General features: G+C 34.4%; 1 protein-coding gene across 1 annotated transcript in view; it reads left to right on the top strand.

Moving 5' to 3' along the window:
- Nucleotides 1-20,624, top strand: part of LOC145263777 (gamma-aminobutyric acid receptor subunit beta-like) — a 757,317-nt gene that overhangs the window by 714,369 nt on the left and 22,324 nt on the right. The window contains exon 8 of the mRNA XM_080120830.1: nucleotides 9,052-9,293. Within this exon, the coding sequence (XP_079976956.1) occupies nucleotides 9,052-9,293 (242 nt within the window). The remainder of the gene's footprint in view (nucleotides 1-9,051; nucleotides 9,294-20,624) is intronic.

Raw genomic sequence — 20,624 nt, 5'->3', positions numbered from 1 at the left:
CACGAGAATGAAACGCGTAATTTTCTGTGTAGCATAATTGCCATGTATATTTTCATAACTTACCATATATATATATATATATATATATATATATATATATATATATGTTCGGCGCTAGAAAGATAGATAATAAACAGAGACATATGGAAATACTAGCAAGAAGACCCGACGTTGCCTGGGATTGAACGAGGATCATCGAATGTTCCACACTTCCAATACTTTTTATTGTTATCGAAATCAATGAAATCGCCCATTTTGCAACCAACTCGATTGATTGTCGGTTATAGTCGGGGACACACCGCGATACACCCGAAAGGAGTTTCACACGCCTCCCTTCAGAGACTGTATCTAAAATACATTGTAGTCTACATTGCACTGTAGAGAGAAGCTACTGTTGATTTAATAAAATTATTTTTATATAATGACTTTAATTAAAGTTTAAAATGCAAACGTCAAGTATCATGGTTCAGTTGTGTACTAAACGGAAACATTCATGTATTGTGATGTAAGGCTGTATAAGGGTGTTAACTTTGATAACAATGTTACCGTTCTTTCTGTAATCGGATTTTTTCGATTATCGATACAAAGCCCATCAGACACATGAGTTACATTTGTGCGAAATTTAAAAACAAAATCGAGCTAGCCATTTCGGAGCCCATATCGTAACGAACTCGCACACATACAGAGACACACAGATAAAGTGCCTTTTATATATATATATATATATATATATATATATATATACTAGCGGGGGTACCCGACGTTGCCCGAGTGTTTGTTTCCGGGACGGGGGGGGGGAGTTTTAAAAAATGTTATGGTAGGTAAGTAGGAAGGATCAAACCCGGAGTCATGAGTAAAAGTAGGAAAATAAAGTGTGAAAAAAAAAAAAAACATCTGCAACGTTAACAGTTCGGCCACCAAGAAAAGTCCATTCCAGTTGTTTAGGAAAAAAAAAAAAAAAAAAAAACGACTACAGTAGGTCGGCGCGAACGTGAAAATATAATGTGAATTGTCCAGCACGCTAACCACTACGTCACAGAGCACTGCAGCTTAGTTTAGTGATTTTAAATAACTTCACATGAAAGAACTACGAAGCCAAACCGGTGTTCTCTTCTCAACTGTTCCTTGTGAACGATCCTCAAACGGTGTTAAGTGGTGGCAGGGGGAGGAGGAATTTATGAGAGAGAAAATATTTTACCACTTCCATTGATCTTAACCGATTCTGGCCGTGACTTCTCAGCAGAAAAAGTATAGAAATCTAAGATTATCGAGGAATTTGAGAAATAATAAGCCTATAACACACCTCAGATATTGTTCTGCCGTTTGTGCATATTATATTTGCATGAAATATCTTGATTTTTAATCCTATTAAGGTCAAAATCAGACGAGAAAAAATGAGTTCATTTTATTTATATAGAGAAGAAGAAGAGAAGAAGATATATATATATATATATATATATATATATATATATATATGCATAAACACACACGCACATATTTATACAAATTAGCTTCAGGCTAAAATATTTCCATTGCATTTTCATTGAATAGGTTCTTTTTTATTTCACTATCAACAAGTTCATAAAAGAATTCTCGTTTCGTAATTTTTTTTTAAATGGCTTTAGAATTTGCCTTCTTAAGAACTAAATTCATATTGCAAAGCGTGACAATGATATATATAATAGTTGAAATATATGTTCAGTCTCTCAAGATCGTATATATATATATATATATATATATATATATATATATATATGTATGTATATATATATATATATATATATATATATATATATATATATATATATATATATATATACATACATACATACGTATGCGTTGGAACACTTAAAGATTAAAATATATAAATAAAAATCTATTTCTGAACAGCTATTCATGAATAATCGCATAAATATATATATATGCGATGATTCATGAAGAGCTATATATATATATATATATATATATATATATATATATATATATCAAGAGAGAGAGAGAGATCTATAGGTCTCTCTCTCTCTTTCTCTCTCTCTCTCTCTCTCTCTCTCTCTCTATATATATATATATATATATATATATATATATATATATATATATGTATATATATTGCTGCATGTTAAACAGATCGTTTGGTTCGGACTAATAGGTGCAAAGTTGACCTGAACAGGAGTTTTGTGCGACTTAAGGTGGTTGACGTAGCCAGCTTTTAACAAAAGGACTAGTTCGCAAGTGTCGCATTTCCACCTCTGTGTATCATGGTTAAGACCATCAATAAAACCTTTGCGAATCTCTCGCCTCAGATGGCTGTAGGCCTGCTTTCTTTTTTCTTGAGCATCACAAATTTTACGTATAAGCTTTCGCCACTTCGGCCTTTGCAGAGTAAGTTCTTCCCATGTGTCGATGTCGATTTGTAAGACTTTCAAATTATTCGTTGTAGAGTCCCTGAGCCTCTTCTTAGGCTTGTATTAAGGGCGCTTGTCATTTTCTAGCTCCCCATAAAAACTTTGTTTTAGCAGCCTAAAATCTTTCATTCGAACCAAGTAGCCCACTCAACGCATTTGAGATCTAATTACAAGGATCTCAACACTAGAGTAACATGCTTTCACAAGGACTTCAGTAGCGGGTATTTGTGCTTGCCACTTGATGTTTAAGATACGTCTCAAGTATTTTTGGTGAAATCGTTCAAGCAATTTAATCTGCCTTTGATGCAATGTCCATGTCTCCGATGAATACAACAGTGTGGTTAGCACACAGGTCTTGTAAACACAGATCTTAGTCGTATGTGTGATTCCACGATCAGACCACACTCCCTTCTCCAACCTTCCAAAAGCTACAGATGCCTTCTGAATTTGCCTGTGGATTTCAGTGTCGAGACGGCCATCCCTCGACAGAGAACTACCAAGGTACAGAAATTAATAAACTACTCCCAGTCTAGCACCACAGACCATTATGTTCGGCTTCACGTATGACTGACCCGGTGCAGGGGTGAAAACCACCTTTGTTTTAGACAGACTGATCCTCAGACCAAAGGCAGTGCAGGAGTCAGCAAATCTATCCATTATATGCTGCATATCAGTCTCAGTGTGCGACAAAAAAACAGCATCGTCTGCATACAGTAACTCCTTGACCAAGACATGATGCAGCCTGGTTCTGGCATTAAATCTTCTAAGATTAAAAATGCGACCTGTGGTTTGAAACTTTAACATGACAACCCCATCGCAATCCCGAAACGTATGAGCAAGTAGAGCAGCAAAATATAGAGAGAAACTGGGATTTCATCAGACAATTTTCCGTTAAATGAGACTCGAGCTTTCATGTCTCTGTACAGTTCCTTGAATATTCTAACAAACGAAGGTAGACAAGCGAATCAACTACTCCTAGTCTAGCATACATACATACATACATACATGCATACATACATACATACATACATACATACATACATACATACACAATGTACATACATAATGTACAAGGTGCCTTAAAAGTTTCCAGATTTTTTTCGCATACGCACTTTTATTCGTAGTACACACATGAAACTCATCCTTTTCAAAATTAATCTCCTCCGGCTGCAATGCACTTGTTGTACTGTTCCAACAACTTTCGGAAGGCCCTCGTCACAATCTCTTTCATCTGCTCAATTGTCTCATAATGACAACCTCTAAGGTTTTCTTTAAGTTTAGGGGGTAATCAAAAATCACAGGGAGGAAGATCTGTACTGTAGGGAGGGTGTGAAACTGTCTTAGACACACGACGGTCCTTATCCATGAAATTCTTTATTTGGCCAATCAACTCTGGTGTTCTGGCTTTCTTACTTCTCCAACACCTCTCATCATCCCTCACAGACTCCCTAACTTCCTTGGATTTCTTATGCCACTCACAAACTGATGCTCGATTCCTGCAAGAGAGTCCAAAAGCAGTCTGAAGCATTCCATACGTTTCCGCGGCATTTTCCCAAGTTTAAAACTGAATTTTATTGCATATCCTTATTCTAAAGTGTCCTCATGTCCTCATTACATTATTGAAATTCACCAGATGCAACAATCAGGCTTTAGTATGGGGTATTCCAATTCCTGCTGTAGCTGTTCACTTGAAACTGAAATTATAAAAATTGGTCAGTCGTCTCATAAGATGTATAGCAATAACATATCTGATTTTCAAAGGTCTACGACAATTTAAAATGCCTGTACGAAAAAGTCTGGAAACTTATTGAAGGTCCTTCGTATTATATCTCCTTTTAACATTTTATGTTGATACATGATAAATCCATATGTTCTATATAATATACATGCATATATGATGCCCGTGCATCGATTTCGATGAATACCACGAAACATCACTTATGATGCAGAGACTCGCGAGTGAAATTTCTGTGGTAAGAGTTGCACAATCTTTAACCACACATCTCTTGAATCAGAACTGGTAAATACCAGTGGCAAGTAGAAATTTCAGGGCGACTGAAAACAATGCCAAGATGTCATTATTTCCATGACAGGTGCTCGTCTGAGCTCCAATCTCTGGTCCTCCCTCGCCAATCTTTTTCAAAAAACACCCGACTAGCTGAAACCACCGTCAATAATTTTCCCCACTCCCTATCTGTGCCTAAATCAAAATGTACATACCATGAACAAAGCTTCTTTCTTAGAACTGCACGCCTGTGGAACTCTGTTCCGCTTGCCTGTTTCCCTCCCGACTTCAACCTGGATGTCTTCAAGTCCAACACAAACAAATTCCTGATGAACCCCCCCCCCCAAGTAATGACACCTTACCAATTCTCCAATACTATTGCTGCACTATCCCTTTGATTACTATACACACAATAATCCTTATCCCTGAGTGGCGATTGGGCCTTGATAAGTGGTGAACTCCATGTTAAAAAAAGCGGAGGTTACATGCAGCACCTGATGTTCCCAAATGGTCACTCATTTCGTACTAACCGGGTCATCTTTGCTTAACTTCCGTAATCTGATGAGAACCGGTGGGTCAACGTGATTATGCCGTATACATACATATAAGTACATACTGTTGTATTTAGAAAAATGACTACTTTTCCCAATTACAGAAATAAAAATTCCAGCATATTTAATAAAATATCCAAAAACTTAATTTTATGAAAATTGGATTTCTTAAATAACTATCTCCGCACTCGTCGATGATCGGTCAGACACAAAACATGAAATATCAATAAACGGTTTCTAATGGCTGATGTTAGGATATTTCCTTTCGGCAGAAAATAGTTTGTATGTTCATTATATCACGTCTGTAGGTATTTTAATATAAATCTATATAAATAAAAATATAAAATGTATGTCTGTTCGTATTTGATAATCTAAAAATAGCTACTTAAACGATTGCCTCGCCATTTTGCGATAGCGTTTTCATCTCATCCAAATGTATATATATATATTTTTACATAGGTATCACCACTTATCAAGGCCAAGAAGCCATTCGAGGATAAAGGTTGAAGAGTGTACAGTAGTCAATTGGACAATATAGTAATTTTTAGTGATGGAAATTCGGTAAATTTGTTAACTAAGGTGGAACGGCTCATCAGGAACATGTTTACGTTGGGCTTGAAGACAATCATATTGTAATTAGCTGGAAGGCAGGCAAAGGAAGGCAGTTCCACAGGCGTGCAATTATAAGAAAGAAACAACAGTACTCCATCCTTGGACGTACTTGGCTCTTATATAGGTAGAGAACTGCATCAGCAGTGAGATATCTACTGGATCGATAGAAAGATCCCACCATTTTTCCAGCGAGGATTTGATGTATGTGTTCCATTTCAGATCTGGAGTAAAGCTCAAGCCCAGAAGCTTGTCAAAACATGAGGCCTCCCCAAGACGAGAGCCATTCATTTCAATTATGCCAGATGAGGATCAGAGCGTTGATGATGTAAAGATAAAAGCTGTGTTTTAGATGCATTAAAAGTAATGAGCCACCTCTTTCTCCATTGTACCACGTATTCAAGATTAGAGGAGAGAGAATCCGAGAGAACTTTGTTGTTTAAAGTCTTTAATGTCCTACCATAGATGGTAGTGTCATCAGCATAAATATCTACGAATGATGTAAGGATGTGATTTGGAAGATCATTAATGTAGTTCAGGAAGAGAGTTGGGCCCATTATGGACCCCTGAGGGACTCCAGCCTTAATACTGTGAGATTCTGATTTCTGCCTATCAATCACTACTCGTATGAACTTATCAGAGAGAAATGATTTTATAATTAAGAAGACATTCCCAGCTATACCGTAGCTGGAGATCTTGTGAAGTAAACTTTTATGCCACATCCTATCAAAGGCCTTTGGTATGTCAAGAGCAATTGCTCTAGAAAGGAAGCCTTCGACGTGCATATCACTAAGAAGGTTATTTTTGCTGAGATGGTTTACTACTTCTCTATTTAACACAGATCCCAGCAACTTACTCATGACGCACAGGAGAATTATTGGCTTGTACTGAGAGGGAGAGAACCGATCACTAGAATTCTTAAATACAGGGCATACTGATGAGGTTTTCCAGGGTGATGGGAAGCAATTCTCCTTAAGAAAACGCTTAAACAGCGTTGTAAGTATGGGCGCTAGTTCTGGTTGAAGTTTTTTAGCACTATAATTGGAATGCCGTCAGGGCCAGTTGATTTACTGGAATCAAGGTTTTTGATTAGCTTGGCAACATTACGTACAGATATTTGTATGTCACTTAGAGTGTTTTCTGATAGAGGAGGAAATATTGGCGGTTCTCTTTTTCTGTTTCTATATCTCTATCTTCCTCTAATCTCTAATACCTCATCCTAATTTAGTCACCTAAATTACTTACAGTGAATAAGGTATTTTCAAACCATGAATAAATCTTATTTTTCTCACCTAAATTACTTATGGTGATACCGACATTTAAAATTAAAACATGGAAAATTTCTGTTTTAGTCATATATGTGGATAAAAAATCAATACGAAAAATATATAAATATTATTATCTTTTCTGCATTTATTTCCTATTTGTTGATGTGTAGGAATACAAAATGTCTTTCGAAAAAAAAGAAAACGTTTTTTTTTTTCAAAAGCGTAAAATTTTCGACCGATCCTTCGGTCTTCTTCACTGTGGATGATAGAAACACGAGTGTAGAGCATGAGATTAAGATGTATCTGAAGACTATCGAAATATTTTGGACTTAGAATGGTCAGAAATTTGTGTGGCCTTTATTCAAAACAAAATGTTTCATAAAATGTTGAAGTGGACACCCCCGCTACCCTACGTACACACTCGCATATATAAACATACATGTATGTACATCTGTACATTACCACACATGTTCATACACATACTTGTACACATACAGAATACGGACACACACGTTTATAGATGTACGTACACATACACATGTAGAATGGTGAACAGATATAGACAGATAGGTTGAAAGTACTGACCAGAGACTGGTAATTCCCATCATAAACTTATGGTTCTAGGTAAGAGACGGGGTGAAAGGATAACGCCTTCTTTGCTCGTCTGGATTTTATGTATACCCGCCCGCTCTCTCCCCCATACACACACACATACACACACACACACACACACACGTCCGCGCATACGGCTGCCTCTCAGTTGATATGTTCATTTTATTTGCCTCACATCCATATCTGGACCAATACGTTCATGCGCACAAACACACTAAATCCTGTTTATACATATCTATATATACACACGCACACATAAGCACACGCATACGCACAAATGCGCACACACGCATATACCCACATGTATACATACACACACATGTATACATATGAATATATGCATACACGCTCGCATGCTGACACGTGTAAATGTACATGCACGCACACATACATGTGCATACACACACAGACACACACACATATATATATATATATGTATGTATATATATATATATATATAAAGTAAGTTATAGATATATATGGCGTTTAAGCTACACTGAATATTCCGCGTTTCATCCACCAGGACTAGGCGAGATTTTTGTGGTTATATCGTGTTTTTATATAGGCACCTACTATTGAGTTTTTTGTTAGCCAATCAGCTTTCTAGTATCCACCGCGCCCTTCCTAATCAGCCAATGAGCAGGCACTTACAGGACAAAGGCCCATTTTACCTCCAGTTGACCCGTTCCGTTGTGTGTGCTATTTAGCCTAGATATCTAGTGTCTTGACCTGTTTTAAATCTAGGTAACTTTTTTATATGTTAATTTATATTTACCTCCCCCCAAGATAAAAGAAAAGCATTATTTTTATATTAGATTCACCTTAACCTCATTGGCTATAACCGTTCTTTCCCTGCTGTTAGCCCTACCTGCCATGCACTCTTGTTTCTTATACTCCATGCTAAAGAAAACCGAAGGATCAGTCGAAATTCTGTGTTTTTGAAAAAAAAACGTTTGTATCCACAATGAGCCAAAGATCGAACCTAGAACCGTCGTGTTCCTAGAACCGTCGTGTTGACAGCCGGCAGTTCTATCACTAGACTACAGAAGCGATGTCCGCAAATAACTCGTCCGAATGTCTATTTAAATAAACATCCGTCCGCCACTTTTACAGTGCTCAAACCGCTTGTTTGTAAACAAACCGCGAGCTTCGCATTTTTCAGCGTTTAGTATATATATATATATATATATATATATATATATGTGTGTGTGTGTGTGTGTGTGTGTGTGTGTGTGTGTGTGTGTGTGTGTACAAGGTGAGTCATAGAAAACAGATGTTTTTAGAACACTCCTTGAGCAAGGGATAGGGAGTGAGGAAGATAGTCTTTAAACCTGCTTAAGACGCAGTTTAGAATGTGATGTTTTACTTTAAATCGTCCGTTTCCCATGACTCACCCTGTATATATTCTGACATTTTCCCATTAACTACTGTACACTCATAAATTCTTACCTTCGAGTTGCTTCCTCACCTCGATAAGTGGTAACTCCTTTGTAAGAAAAAAAAATCTTTTTTTTTCTACTTTCTAGGCATAATCACTATAATCACCACTCATTCATACTTAATTATTTTGTTTATTTTTCTTTTCTTTTTCTGCTTCCCAGGCATCACCACTGTCCTGACTATGACGACCATAAGTAATGGAGTGCGCTCCTCGCTGCCTCGTATATCCTACGTGAAAGCCATTGACATCTATCTGGTCATGTGTTTCGTGTTTGTGTTCGCCGCCCTTCTAGAGTACGCCGCCGTCAATTACACATACTGGGGAGGAAAGGCGAAGCGCAAAGCCAAGAAACTCCGCGAGAAAAACGATTCCATGTACGACAAAGACGACAATGAAAATAAAGTAAGTGACATCATTTGACCCTAACCCTAACCCTAAACCTAACCCTAACCCTAACCATAACCTAACCCTAACCCTAACTCTAACCTAACCCTAACTCTAACCCTAACCCTAACCTATCCTAACCCTAACCCTAACCTATCCCTAACCCTTACCCTAACCTAACCCTAACCCTAACCTAACTATAACCCTAACCTAACCCTTTAACGAATAAAAAAATAATAATATAATCTTCATGCCACAATCCAATCTACATCAAAGACACATTGTTTCACCAATAGATTTTAATACTGAAAACAGACTCTTATATACTTTTATTCCTGCCTGATTTCTAGGTATAATAGGTGCCTTTAATCTAATCTACATAAATTATAATAAAGACTAGTTTTGCCTGTTTGTTTGTTTATTCACATTTTGGTTATTATATACAAAAGCTACACTGTTTGTATATTTTGGAAACGAGGATTGATAATTATTTTTTATATTATTTTGATCTCATCTTGGTTGTCTTGTTTGTTTGTTTTTTCACAATGTTTCGGCCGATGTAACCTTCGACTGTCATCCACACTTGATGCTATTAGTAATTGGTGAAAAACGTTTGATGATATTGCTTTCCCAGCGAACATAGAGAGGCTTCTTCAGTCTTTGACAGACAATGAATACCCACCGTATGAGTGCCTGCGCGTGAAATTTTTTTGTGGCAGGAGGTGCGCAATCTCCAACCACACTTCTCTTGAGTCAACATTATTAAATACTAGTGGCCAGTGAAATGTATGTACAGGACAACTGGAAACAAATGCCGAGATTAGCGAAAAGCACATACAGTGCCTAGAATTCCCAAATGGTCACCCATCTGATACTAACCAGGCTCAACGTTGCTCAACTTCGGTGATCTGACGAAAATCGGTGTATCAACAAATGCCGAGATGAGTGGAGAGAACATACAGAACCTAGAATTCCCAAATAGTCACCCATCGGCGATGTTCTGACAAGAACCGGTGTGCAAACGCGATAATGCCGTATATGCAACGACCATAGCCGCTAGAAATTCAAAACTCAAATAGCACCAACTGTATTTCTTTCCGTTTTTTTAATAAATCCGGGTCCATTCCGTTTTTAGATATGATGCTTGTGCATATTTTTAAGATGAGGATTGATAATTCTTTTTTTATTATTTGGATGATTTAAACAATTATTCTCATCTCGGACGTTGTTTTTCCACATCGTTTCGGATAATTTCTAACGGCTATATTAATACAAAATATAAAAGTTACACAATTTTACAAATAGATTTTAATACTGAAAACGGACTCTTACATACTTTTATTCCTGCATGATTTCTATATATACGAGGCACTTCAAATAAGCTTCCACACTCTTTTGTATGAGCACTTTTATTAATAGTACGCGCATGTAACTCTAGTCCTCTTCGAAGTAATCTCATATTTTTTTAATACCTTTTAAAACGATATTATTTTCTTATTAACTTAACTAAAAAAACGGCATTATTATAATGCCGTTTTTTTTTAGTTAAGTTAATTATTAATTTCTTACAACTTTTTTTAGTTAAGTTAATTCTTACAACTTTTTTTAGTTAAGTTAATTATTAATTTCTTACAACTCTAATAAAAACCGGCCGTAACATATTTTCTTACCAACCATATTTTCTTGACAGCCTAATAAAAGCCAATTTTGTTTTCTTAACAGCATGAAAATATCTACTACGTTTAATTACATACATAATAAAATACGACATTCTTACCAGCCTAATAAATACCTGTATTGTTTTCTTAGCAACTTAATAAAAACATACATTATTTTCTTATCTACATAAAAAAAATACCACATTATTTTCTCACTACTTAATAAAATATGACATCAGTTTTCTTATTTGCATGATAAAATAACATATTGTCTGATTTACATAATAAAATACCACTTTATTTTCTTACTGCATGATAAAATACATTATTTTCTTATTTATACAACCAATATGATATTATGAATAAAACACATTATTTTCTGATGTACATAGTAAAATACCACATTATTTTTATCTATATGATAAAATACGATATTAATTTCTTATCTACGTAATAAAATACATTATTTTCTCATCAACATAATAAAATACCTCATTATTGTTTTACCTTCATAGTAATATACGAAATTACTTTCTAATCAACATAATATACGACATTATTTTCTAATAAAAAATAATGTCGTATATTATTATGTTGATTAGAAAATAATTTCGTATATTATTTTGATTAGAAAATAATTTCGTATATTATTATGAAGGTAAGACAATAATGAGGTATCTTATTATGTTGATGAGAAAATAATGTATTTCATTACGTAGATAAGAAATTAATATCGTATTTTATCATATAGATAAAAAATAATGTGGTATTTTATTATGTACATCAGAAAATTATTTATTTATTTATTTTATAATAAAATATTTCATTATTTTCTTGCATACATAATAATACACGGAATTACTTCCTAATCAACATGATAATATACGACATTATTTTTTCTCATCAACATAATAATATACGACATTATCTTCATCAACATAATATAATACATCATTTTCTTATAAACATAATAAAATACGACATTATTTTCTCATCAGCATAATAATATACGACATTATTTTTTAATTATATTATTAAATTTATATACGATATTACTTTCTCATCAGCATATATTATTTTATATACAAAATTTATTTTCTCATCAACATAATAAAATACATTACTTTCATCAGCATAATAAAATACGACATTACTTTCTCATCAGCATATATTATTTTATATACGAAATTATTTTCTCGTCAGCATAATAAAATACGAAATTATTTCCTCGGCAACATAATAAAATACATTACTTTCATCAGCATAATAAAATACGACATTACTTTCTCATCAGCATATATTATTTTATATATGAAATTATTTTCTCGTCAACATAATAAAATACGAAATTATTTCCTCGGCACCATAATAAAATACATTACTTTCATCAGCATAATAAAATGCATTACTTTCTCATCAGCATATATTATTTTATATATGAAATTATTTTCTCATCAACATAATAAAATACGAGATTATTTTATCATCAGCATACAAATACGAGATTATTTTATCATCAGCATAATAAAATACGGCATTATTTTCTCATCAACATAAAAATACGACATTATTTTTTCACCAGCGTAATAAAATACGATATTATTTTCTCGTCAGCATAATAATATACGACATTATTTTTTCATCAGCATAATAAAATACATTATTTTCTGTTATGGTTTGCAATAAACCACAAACAAAACAGAACAACGGAATAGAGTTTAAACAATGTGTTACTGGAACAACAACGTAAAAAGGTTACAACTGAAAGAGTAGTAAACGTCTCTAGGAAGGTGAGAGTCGCTCTGGTGTTTAATCCACACCTGAGATCAAAAGGTCCATGGTTTGTATAATGGATAGAACAGTCCATTTGGAGGGTGATTCCCCCACAACATTTTCTTATCAACATAAAAAATACGACATTATTTTCTCATCAACATAATAAAATACATTACTTTCATCAACATAATAAAATACGACATTACTTTCTCATCAACATAATAAAATAGATTATTTTCTCATTCAACATAAAAATTTATAATTTTCTCATCAGCATAATAAAATACGACACTATTTTCTCATCAACAAATAAACACGACATTATTTTCTCATCAACGTAATAAAATACTACATTATTTTCTCCTCCACATAAAAAATACTACATTATTTTCTCATCAACATAATAAAATACCACATTATATCATGTTTATATTGTTATCCAAATAATAAAATGCATTATATTCTTGACTAAATAATATATTTTCTTGCCTGCATAATAATATAGATTATTTGCTAGTCTACATAATAAAATAAATTATTTTCTTGTTTACATAATAAAATACTACATTATTCTTTATTTAAATTATAAAATGCATTAATTTTCTTGACATAATATAATACATTGTTTTCTTATCTACATAATAAAATAAATTAGTTTCTTGTCTACATAATAAAATAAATTATTTTCTTGTTTACATAACAAAATACTACGTTTAATTTATTTACATAATAAAATACATTATTTTTGTATCTACATAATAGAATCTCGTCTACATATTAAAAAATGCATATTTTATTTACATAATAAAATTCATTAACCTTTATCTACATAAAATAAAAATCTTTTCTCGTCTACATAATAAAATTCTACATTTTTTATTTACATAATAAAATACATTAATTTTTATCTACATAATAAAATAATTTATTTTCTTGTCTACATAATAAAATGCTAGATTATTTGTTTATTTACATAATATAATACATTATTTTCTTATTTACAAAATAAAATACATTAATTTCTTATCTACATAATAAAATAACTTATTTTCTTGTCTACATAATGAAATATTACATTATTTTTATTCACATAATAAAATCCATTAATTTTATTTACATAATTGAATACATTATTTTCTTATATACATAAATGAATAAATTATTTTCGTGTCTACATATTAAAAACGCATTTTTTATTTACGTAATAAAATACATTAATTTTATTTACATAATAAAATACATTATTTTCTTGTCTACATAATAAAATACATTATTTTTTCATCAATATAATAAAATACTACATTCATTTTATTTACATAATAGAATATATTAATTCTTATGTTCATAAAAATCCATTATTTTTTATCGACATAATATAATACAAAATTGTTTTCTTACCAACCTAATATCTCCCAATTATTCGTGTCTTAATAAATGTGTTACACACAAAACACACCCAATATGATTTATTTTGACAATTTAGGTGAAATTTTTATTCAATAGATTTTGAATATCTGAACTTCACTACTTCAGTCTGTTTGGAAAGTGGCTACGTAGTCCGATAAAAAAAGAAAAAAATCGATGTATTTAGAAGCGACAGCATACAAATGCGATTGGAGAGCAAATTGACTTGTCACGAATTTCTATAGCAAGCCACAGTGCGAAGGTGAGGTTGAATTAAAAAGCATTTACAAGCAAGAAATGAGACATCGGGGAAGGAAGAAAAGCAATAGTTATTATTTTCGGTGTGAAAGTATCAAGTCTACACGGGTTTATGAGAAAGCAAAATTGAAATAGCGTTTAAGAAAAAAAAGAAATGCATCACGTCTAACGAAATGGACATATAAAAGCCGAGCCAAAATATGAAACTAAGTCAAAAGGTGCAGAACTGTATACGTTACAATGGAAACATAAAATAAAGAAAGTCGTAATAAAAAAAAGTGTGAGAATAGCAAATCTATAATGAAAAGTTGATCCTCGAGTTGCTTATTGGCCTTGATAAGTGCTAATATAGAGAGAAGAGAAACAGGGTGAGAGAGAGAGAGGGAAGATAAAGAGTGTGAGAGAGAGGCAGAAGAGAAAGTTGTTCCATCCTCTTTCCCAAATTTGAATACTGTGCACGTTTGAACTCTCATCGTCGAGTTGATCCTCGAGTTGCCTATTGGCCTTGATAAGTGCTAATATAGAGAGAAGAGAAACAGGGTGAGAGAGAGAGAGAAGATAAAGAGTGTGAGAGAGAGGCAGAAGAGAAAGTTGTTCCATCCTCTTTCCCAAATTTGACTACTGTGCACGTTTGAACTCTCATCGTCGAGTTGATCCTCGAGTTGCCTATTGGGTTTTCTTAGATTTTGGTTTGTCTTTTGCTTTTTTTTATTTTTTCAAAAATCAAAGGGCCCATTCTAGGCTTGACATTTGGTCTCTATATCAGATCTATTGATATCTGGTGGTTTATTTAAGGTTTTCTCTCCCCTGTTTTCAAACATTGATTTAGTAAGACAGTAAAGATTATTGATTTCTTTTTCTCACCTCAATTAGAGACAATAGTACTATATAAATGAAAAAAGGAACAAACCAAGTTATACAGGGTGTCTAAAAAGTCACTGAAGGGTGAACATCTGTGTCATTTTATCATTAATGATTTTTTTCTCTATTTCAAATATTTTACAGATAATAATTTGGAAATCTATATATCTATAAAAGTGAACGTGTCTGTCTGTCTGTCTGTCTGTGTACATTTCCCTACGCAATAACTCTATCAATTTTTAGTCTATAGACTCGAAATTTGAAATACCGAGTACTGAGATTTGGGAAAATCGATGTGACGGGTGTCAGCCAGAAATTTGGCTGTTAAGGGGTCAAATTTCAACGATTTGACCTTTAAGAACTCTACCAAACTCCTCCGATAATTTTGGGTCTAGATACTTGAAATTTTAGATATAGGTTCCTTGAACCTGGATCTAACTTAATAAAGTGATTTGAGTCCGAAACTATAAATTTTAAGGGGTCATAATAGGGGTCAAATTAAAAAAAATTTACTCTTTTTTTTTTTTTTTGCTCAGCATTCACCTCCAAACACCCGGGCAACGCCGGGCTGAAATGCTAGTTAATTATAGATGAGTATAGCATTGAACAACGTACGCAAGTTGTGAAATTATTTTACCAAAATCAGGGTCAATTGTTTTGACTCAAAGAGCTTATCGTCGGCCTTTTTATGTAAGAGATGGCTCAAGTCACAACATAATTCGAAACATCTGTACTTGAACTACCGCGAGTTGGCAGACCTCAAAACGTCATCACTAATGAAAATAGGGAAAGAGTGCGAGAGAGCGTAGAGCAGCATCCTGAAACATCGATTCCACGACGTTCCATACAACTTGGGATATGGCGAAGCCCACTACACAATTTTCCTTACAGTTTAAAACTCGTTCCTTCTTAAAGTGCAGCTTTGTTCAACACTTGAAGCCTGAGGATTTTCAAACAAGGGTTCAATATGCAATTCAAATGCAAGAACTTGTCCGAAATGATCCCAATTTTCTGCAAAAGTTTATTATATCAGATGAAGCCAATTTTTATTTGAATAGATTCGTTAATAAACAAAATTACAAATTTTGAGGCTCTGAAAATCTAAGGGCAATTAATTAAAAAGAGTTTCATCCCATAAATTGCATTCCTTGGTGTGTAGTAACGGAGGAGAAGATTGTTGGGCCTTGTTTTTTTGAAGATCTAGACGAAAATGCATTTTCGCCTTGACTTGTTGCAGAAGAGAAATACCGGGCTAGGATTACAGACTTCCTGCGCCTATAAATCAAAAAATAGGCGTGGATTATGGCTCCAACAAGATGGAGCAACGAGAGACACCATAGAGCGTGTCAGGTAATGCTTTGGCGACGACATTATCTTTCGCTATGGCAATGTCAAATGGCCACCACATTCCCCAGACCTTGATTAGCCTCGACCTTTTCTTGTAAGGATATCTTTAATAAAGAGTCTATGTTAAAAAAAAAAAACCTGCAAGAATTGAAGGGAAACAACAGGAACTAAATAAGGAAGATAAATCACAATCCAGACATTCTGCAATCTGTCATGAATGTTTTGAAAAGAGCACAAATATGCAAATCCACAGTTTGGCGTTCAAATTACCTGTAGTATTGTTTAAATCACCTGTAGTGTTATAAAGGATGCTGGAAGTGCTCCCCGTTGACATCTATGCATTTCTGAGCACGTTTAACAATGTTTGCAGATACTGCCTGTAGATCTTCTTCGGTGATTCTCCTGATAGCGTTGGTAATGTTCTCCATTAGTTGGTCTAGATTGTGAGGATTGTTTGCTTAAATGTTTTGTTTTAAAGTCTCCCAATGATAAAACTTACATGATGACAAGTCTGGGGAACGTGGTGGCCATAATCTTTGCTTATTGTTCTCTCTTCCGGAAGCATGTCATAAACTCGTGTCAGTGATCTGTGAGATGCGTGGCATGTAGCGCCAACTTTGGAAAAAAATGCACTTTTAAGTGGGCCGCTTAATCTGAAAAAAAAACAATGATTAGAAAAAAATAAAAGAGATCGGGATACTTTTAAGTAGACTACTCTGTATTATTTGAAATATCAGTAATAGATCGCTAGTTACTTTTTTCTTGATATAAATGAAATATTGTAATAGTTGTTTTTGTGTTGGGGGGGGGTTACAAGGTAGTCATCACTTATCAAGGCCCGGAAGCCACTCGGAGATAAGAGTTATTGCGTGTACAGTAATCAATGGGATAATATCGTAGTAATCGTTAGTATTGGAGATTTGATAAAGTGTCTTACTTAAAGGGGCGCTTCATCAGAAATTTGTTTATGTTGGACTTGAAAACATCCAGGTTGTTGTCAGGTGAGAAACAGGTAAACGGAAGAGAGTTCCACAGGCGTTCAGTTCTAAGAAAGAAACTTTGTTCATGGAATCTACGTTTTGGATTTTGCACAGATAAAGAGTGGGGAAAATGTTTGACAGTGGTTTCAGCTACACGGGTGTTTTCGTGAAAGATTGGCGAGGTGGGCCAGAGATTGGAGCTCAGACGAGCACTTGCTGTGGAAGTAACGATAAAACAAAGACAAGCTCGCAACGTCTCTCCTGTGGGAGAGAGATTGCAGTGAAGAGAAAAAGGCATCCCCCACCAAGCCTCGAAGCCTATTATGTACTCTGTCAAGGCAGGATAGGCCCATTTTAGCAGCTCGTGCCCAGATGTGGCAGCAGTATTCCATCCTTGGACGTACTTGGCTTTTATATAAATAGAGAATTGCATCAGCAGTTAGATATTTACTGGAGCGGTAAAAGGATCCTACCATTTTTTCAGAGACCTTGGCAACCCACTTGATGTACGTGTTCCATTTCAGGTCAGGAGTAAAGGCCAAGCCCAGAAGCTTACCAAAATATGGAGCTTTCCCTAGACGAGAGCCATCCATTTCAATTGATGTCAGATGGGGATCAAAGCGTTGATTATGTAAAGATAGGAGCTTGGTTTTAGATTAATTAAAAGTAACCAGCCACCTCTTTTCCCACTGAACCACGTGCTCTAGATCAGAGGAGACAGAATCAGAGAGAACTTTGTTGTTTACGGTCTTTGATTTGTGCCCATAGATGGTTGTGTCATCAGCATAGATGTCAACGAATAATTTATGTGTTTTGGGAGATCATTGATATAGATTAGGAAGAGAGTTAGACTCAGGATGGACTCCTGAGGGACTCCAGCATTAATACTGTGGGCCTCTGATCCCTGCCCATCAACCACTACTCTTATGAGCCTATCAGAGAGAAATTATTTAATGATTGAGAAAACATTTCCAGTTATACCGTAGCTGGAAATCTTGTGAAGTAGGCCCTTATGCCATACCTTATCGAAGGTCTTTGATATGTCAAACTCATGTGCTTTTTTTAATTCGACAGTTCCAGTTTTTACTTTCATATTTTTATTGTAATTGTAATGTACGTGGGTGTGAAAAGAATTCGTGTGCTTTGCCATATAATAATTTCTAAGTTTTTACAACAACTTTAAGATGATTTTAAGTGATTTTCATTGATTATTTTGTTCAAGAGATTAGATACGGGGGAGTGTTTGTTGATGAGATTTAGGAATTTCTTGCCAAGATTTATTTTGAGCTTAGAATGTTTACTTTTAAGTAACAGAAGAAAAAAAAGGAAAATCAACTCAAATCATTGGAAAGATAAATAGCAATAAATCTGCCAAAAGCTTTGAAGTAATATTTTTTTTTAGTCAAAACTGTTATTAGGAGTACCCTTTGCAGTTGAAGAGTTCACATGAATAATACTCCTATTGAGAACCGATGATAATTATATTCGTTCGGTTTATCGATCGTTACCTTTTATCTTTTAGAATAATGCACTTTAACTATCTTTTCTAGTGATGTAATGATGTTAAATGCCCACGCTTGAAAGGATTTTTCAGGAATTATAAGCACGTTTCATTGTGTACGTACAATCACGTTGACACACTGGTTCTAGACAGATCACCGAAGTTAAGCAACGTCGAGCCTGGTCAGTGCTAGATTGGTGACCATTTGGGAAGGATGGCGGCTGTATGTACCATCTGGGAAGTTTGGGCGTGGGGACAGCACCATCAGAACTCCTCGTTACAAAAGTATTAACAAAGTTTTGGATGGCTTATACCCCTCCAGGGGTTCAAGGCTATGTTTTATGCGTTTTTTTTTTCATAGTTATTCATGAGACATTGCCAAGTCTGCTACAAAAACAGGTGGGCTGCCTCTACCGGACTAGAAATCTTTTTACATCTTCCAATAAATATTCAACAACTATTCACTAATCTTACGGATTGCAGCGAAAGTAATGCAAACCGTGACTTACACAAATGACGATGCGTCTGTCGATCCTGTCGGGTGACTGAATCAAGGAAAGAAAAAAATAACAGAAAAACTTTCGTTCATAGACGACTTATTATTATACATATAGCAATTACAAGAAACGTTCTCTACCACCTATAGCAATGGCCAAAGACCCTTTTATCTGAAAGTACTTATTTAAAACTCCTGGGCCTAACGTTCACAGGAAACATGACTTGGAACAAATACATTGAGAGCATTGCCAGGACCGCTGCGAAGAAGGTAGGCTCTCTCTACCGTGCTAGAAAGCTATTAAAGCCCGAAAGTATCCTGTACCTCTATAAGGCCACCATTCGCCCATGTATGGAGTATTGTTGTTATATTTGGGCTGGTGCATCTGCTACTAGTCTCTTGCTCTTAAACAAGGTTCAAAAGAGAGTCGCCAACATGATAGGTCCTTGACTATCATCTAAGCTTCAGCCTCTGTCCAATTAACGAAATGTAGCATCCCTCTTAATTTTCACCTGGAACCACAAAGATTCAACGTCTCTATCCACTGAGCTACGGGCCCCGCAGCAACAACTAAAGAAAGATGAGAATAATAGTCCGCAAAAAATAAATTAATAAATAATACTCATCTCAATAATGAATTCCAATTAAAATAACTGTAGGACAGTTTTAAACGATTTTTATTGACTATTTTGTTCGAGAGGTTAGATATGGGAAAGTGTGTCGATTAAATTTAGAAATGTCTTGCCAAGTGTTATTTTGAGCTTGGCAAGCTTACTTTTAAACACACGAATAAAAAAAGGGAAAAGGAAAGAAATATAAAAGAAATCGAACCATTGGTATGATAAACTGCAGAAAATCTGCCAATAGCTTTGAAAGTTATTTTTTTAAGTCAATACTGTTATTATGAATATTCCTTATCCTTTATCTATATTTGAAGGGTTCACATAGATAATACTCTCTAATTACACCCGATTATAATTGCAATCGTTCGGCTTATCGATCGCTACCGCTAAAATGTCTTTTCGAAAATTACATTTTGACTATCTTTGAAAATCTAATGAGGTTAAA

The sequence above is a fragment of the Euprymna scolopes genome, chromosome 39 (genome assembly GCF_053919585.1).
Source record: "Euprymna scolopes isolate OS-2025 chromosome 39, ASM5391958v1, whole genome shotgun sequence".
In the NCBI taxonomy this organism is placed as follows: domain Eukaryota; kingdom Metazoa; phylum Mollusca; class Cephalopoda; order Sepiida; family Sepiolidae; genus Euprymna; species Euprymna scolopes.
Note: the sequence above shows the minus strand (reverse complement) of the source record. Positions and strands in the feature narration are given on the sequence as shown.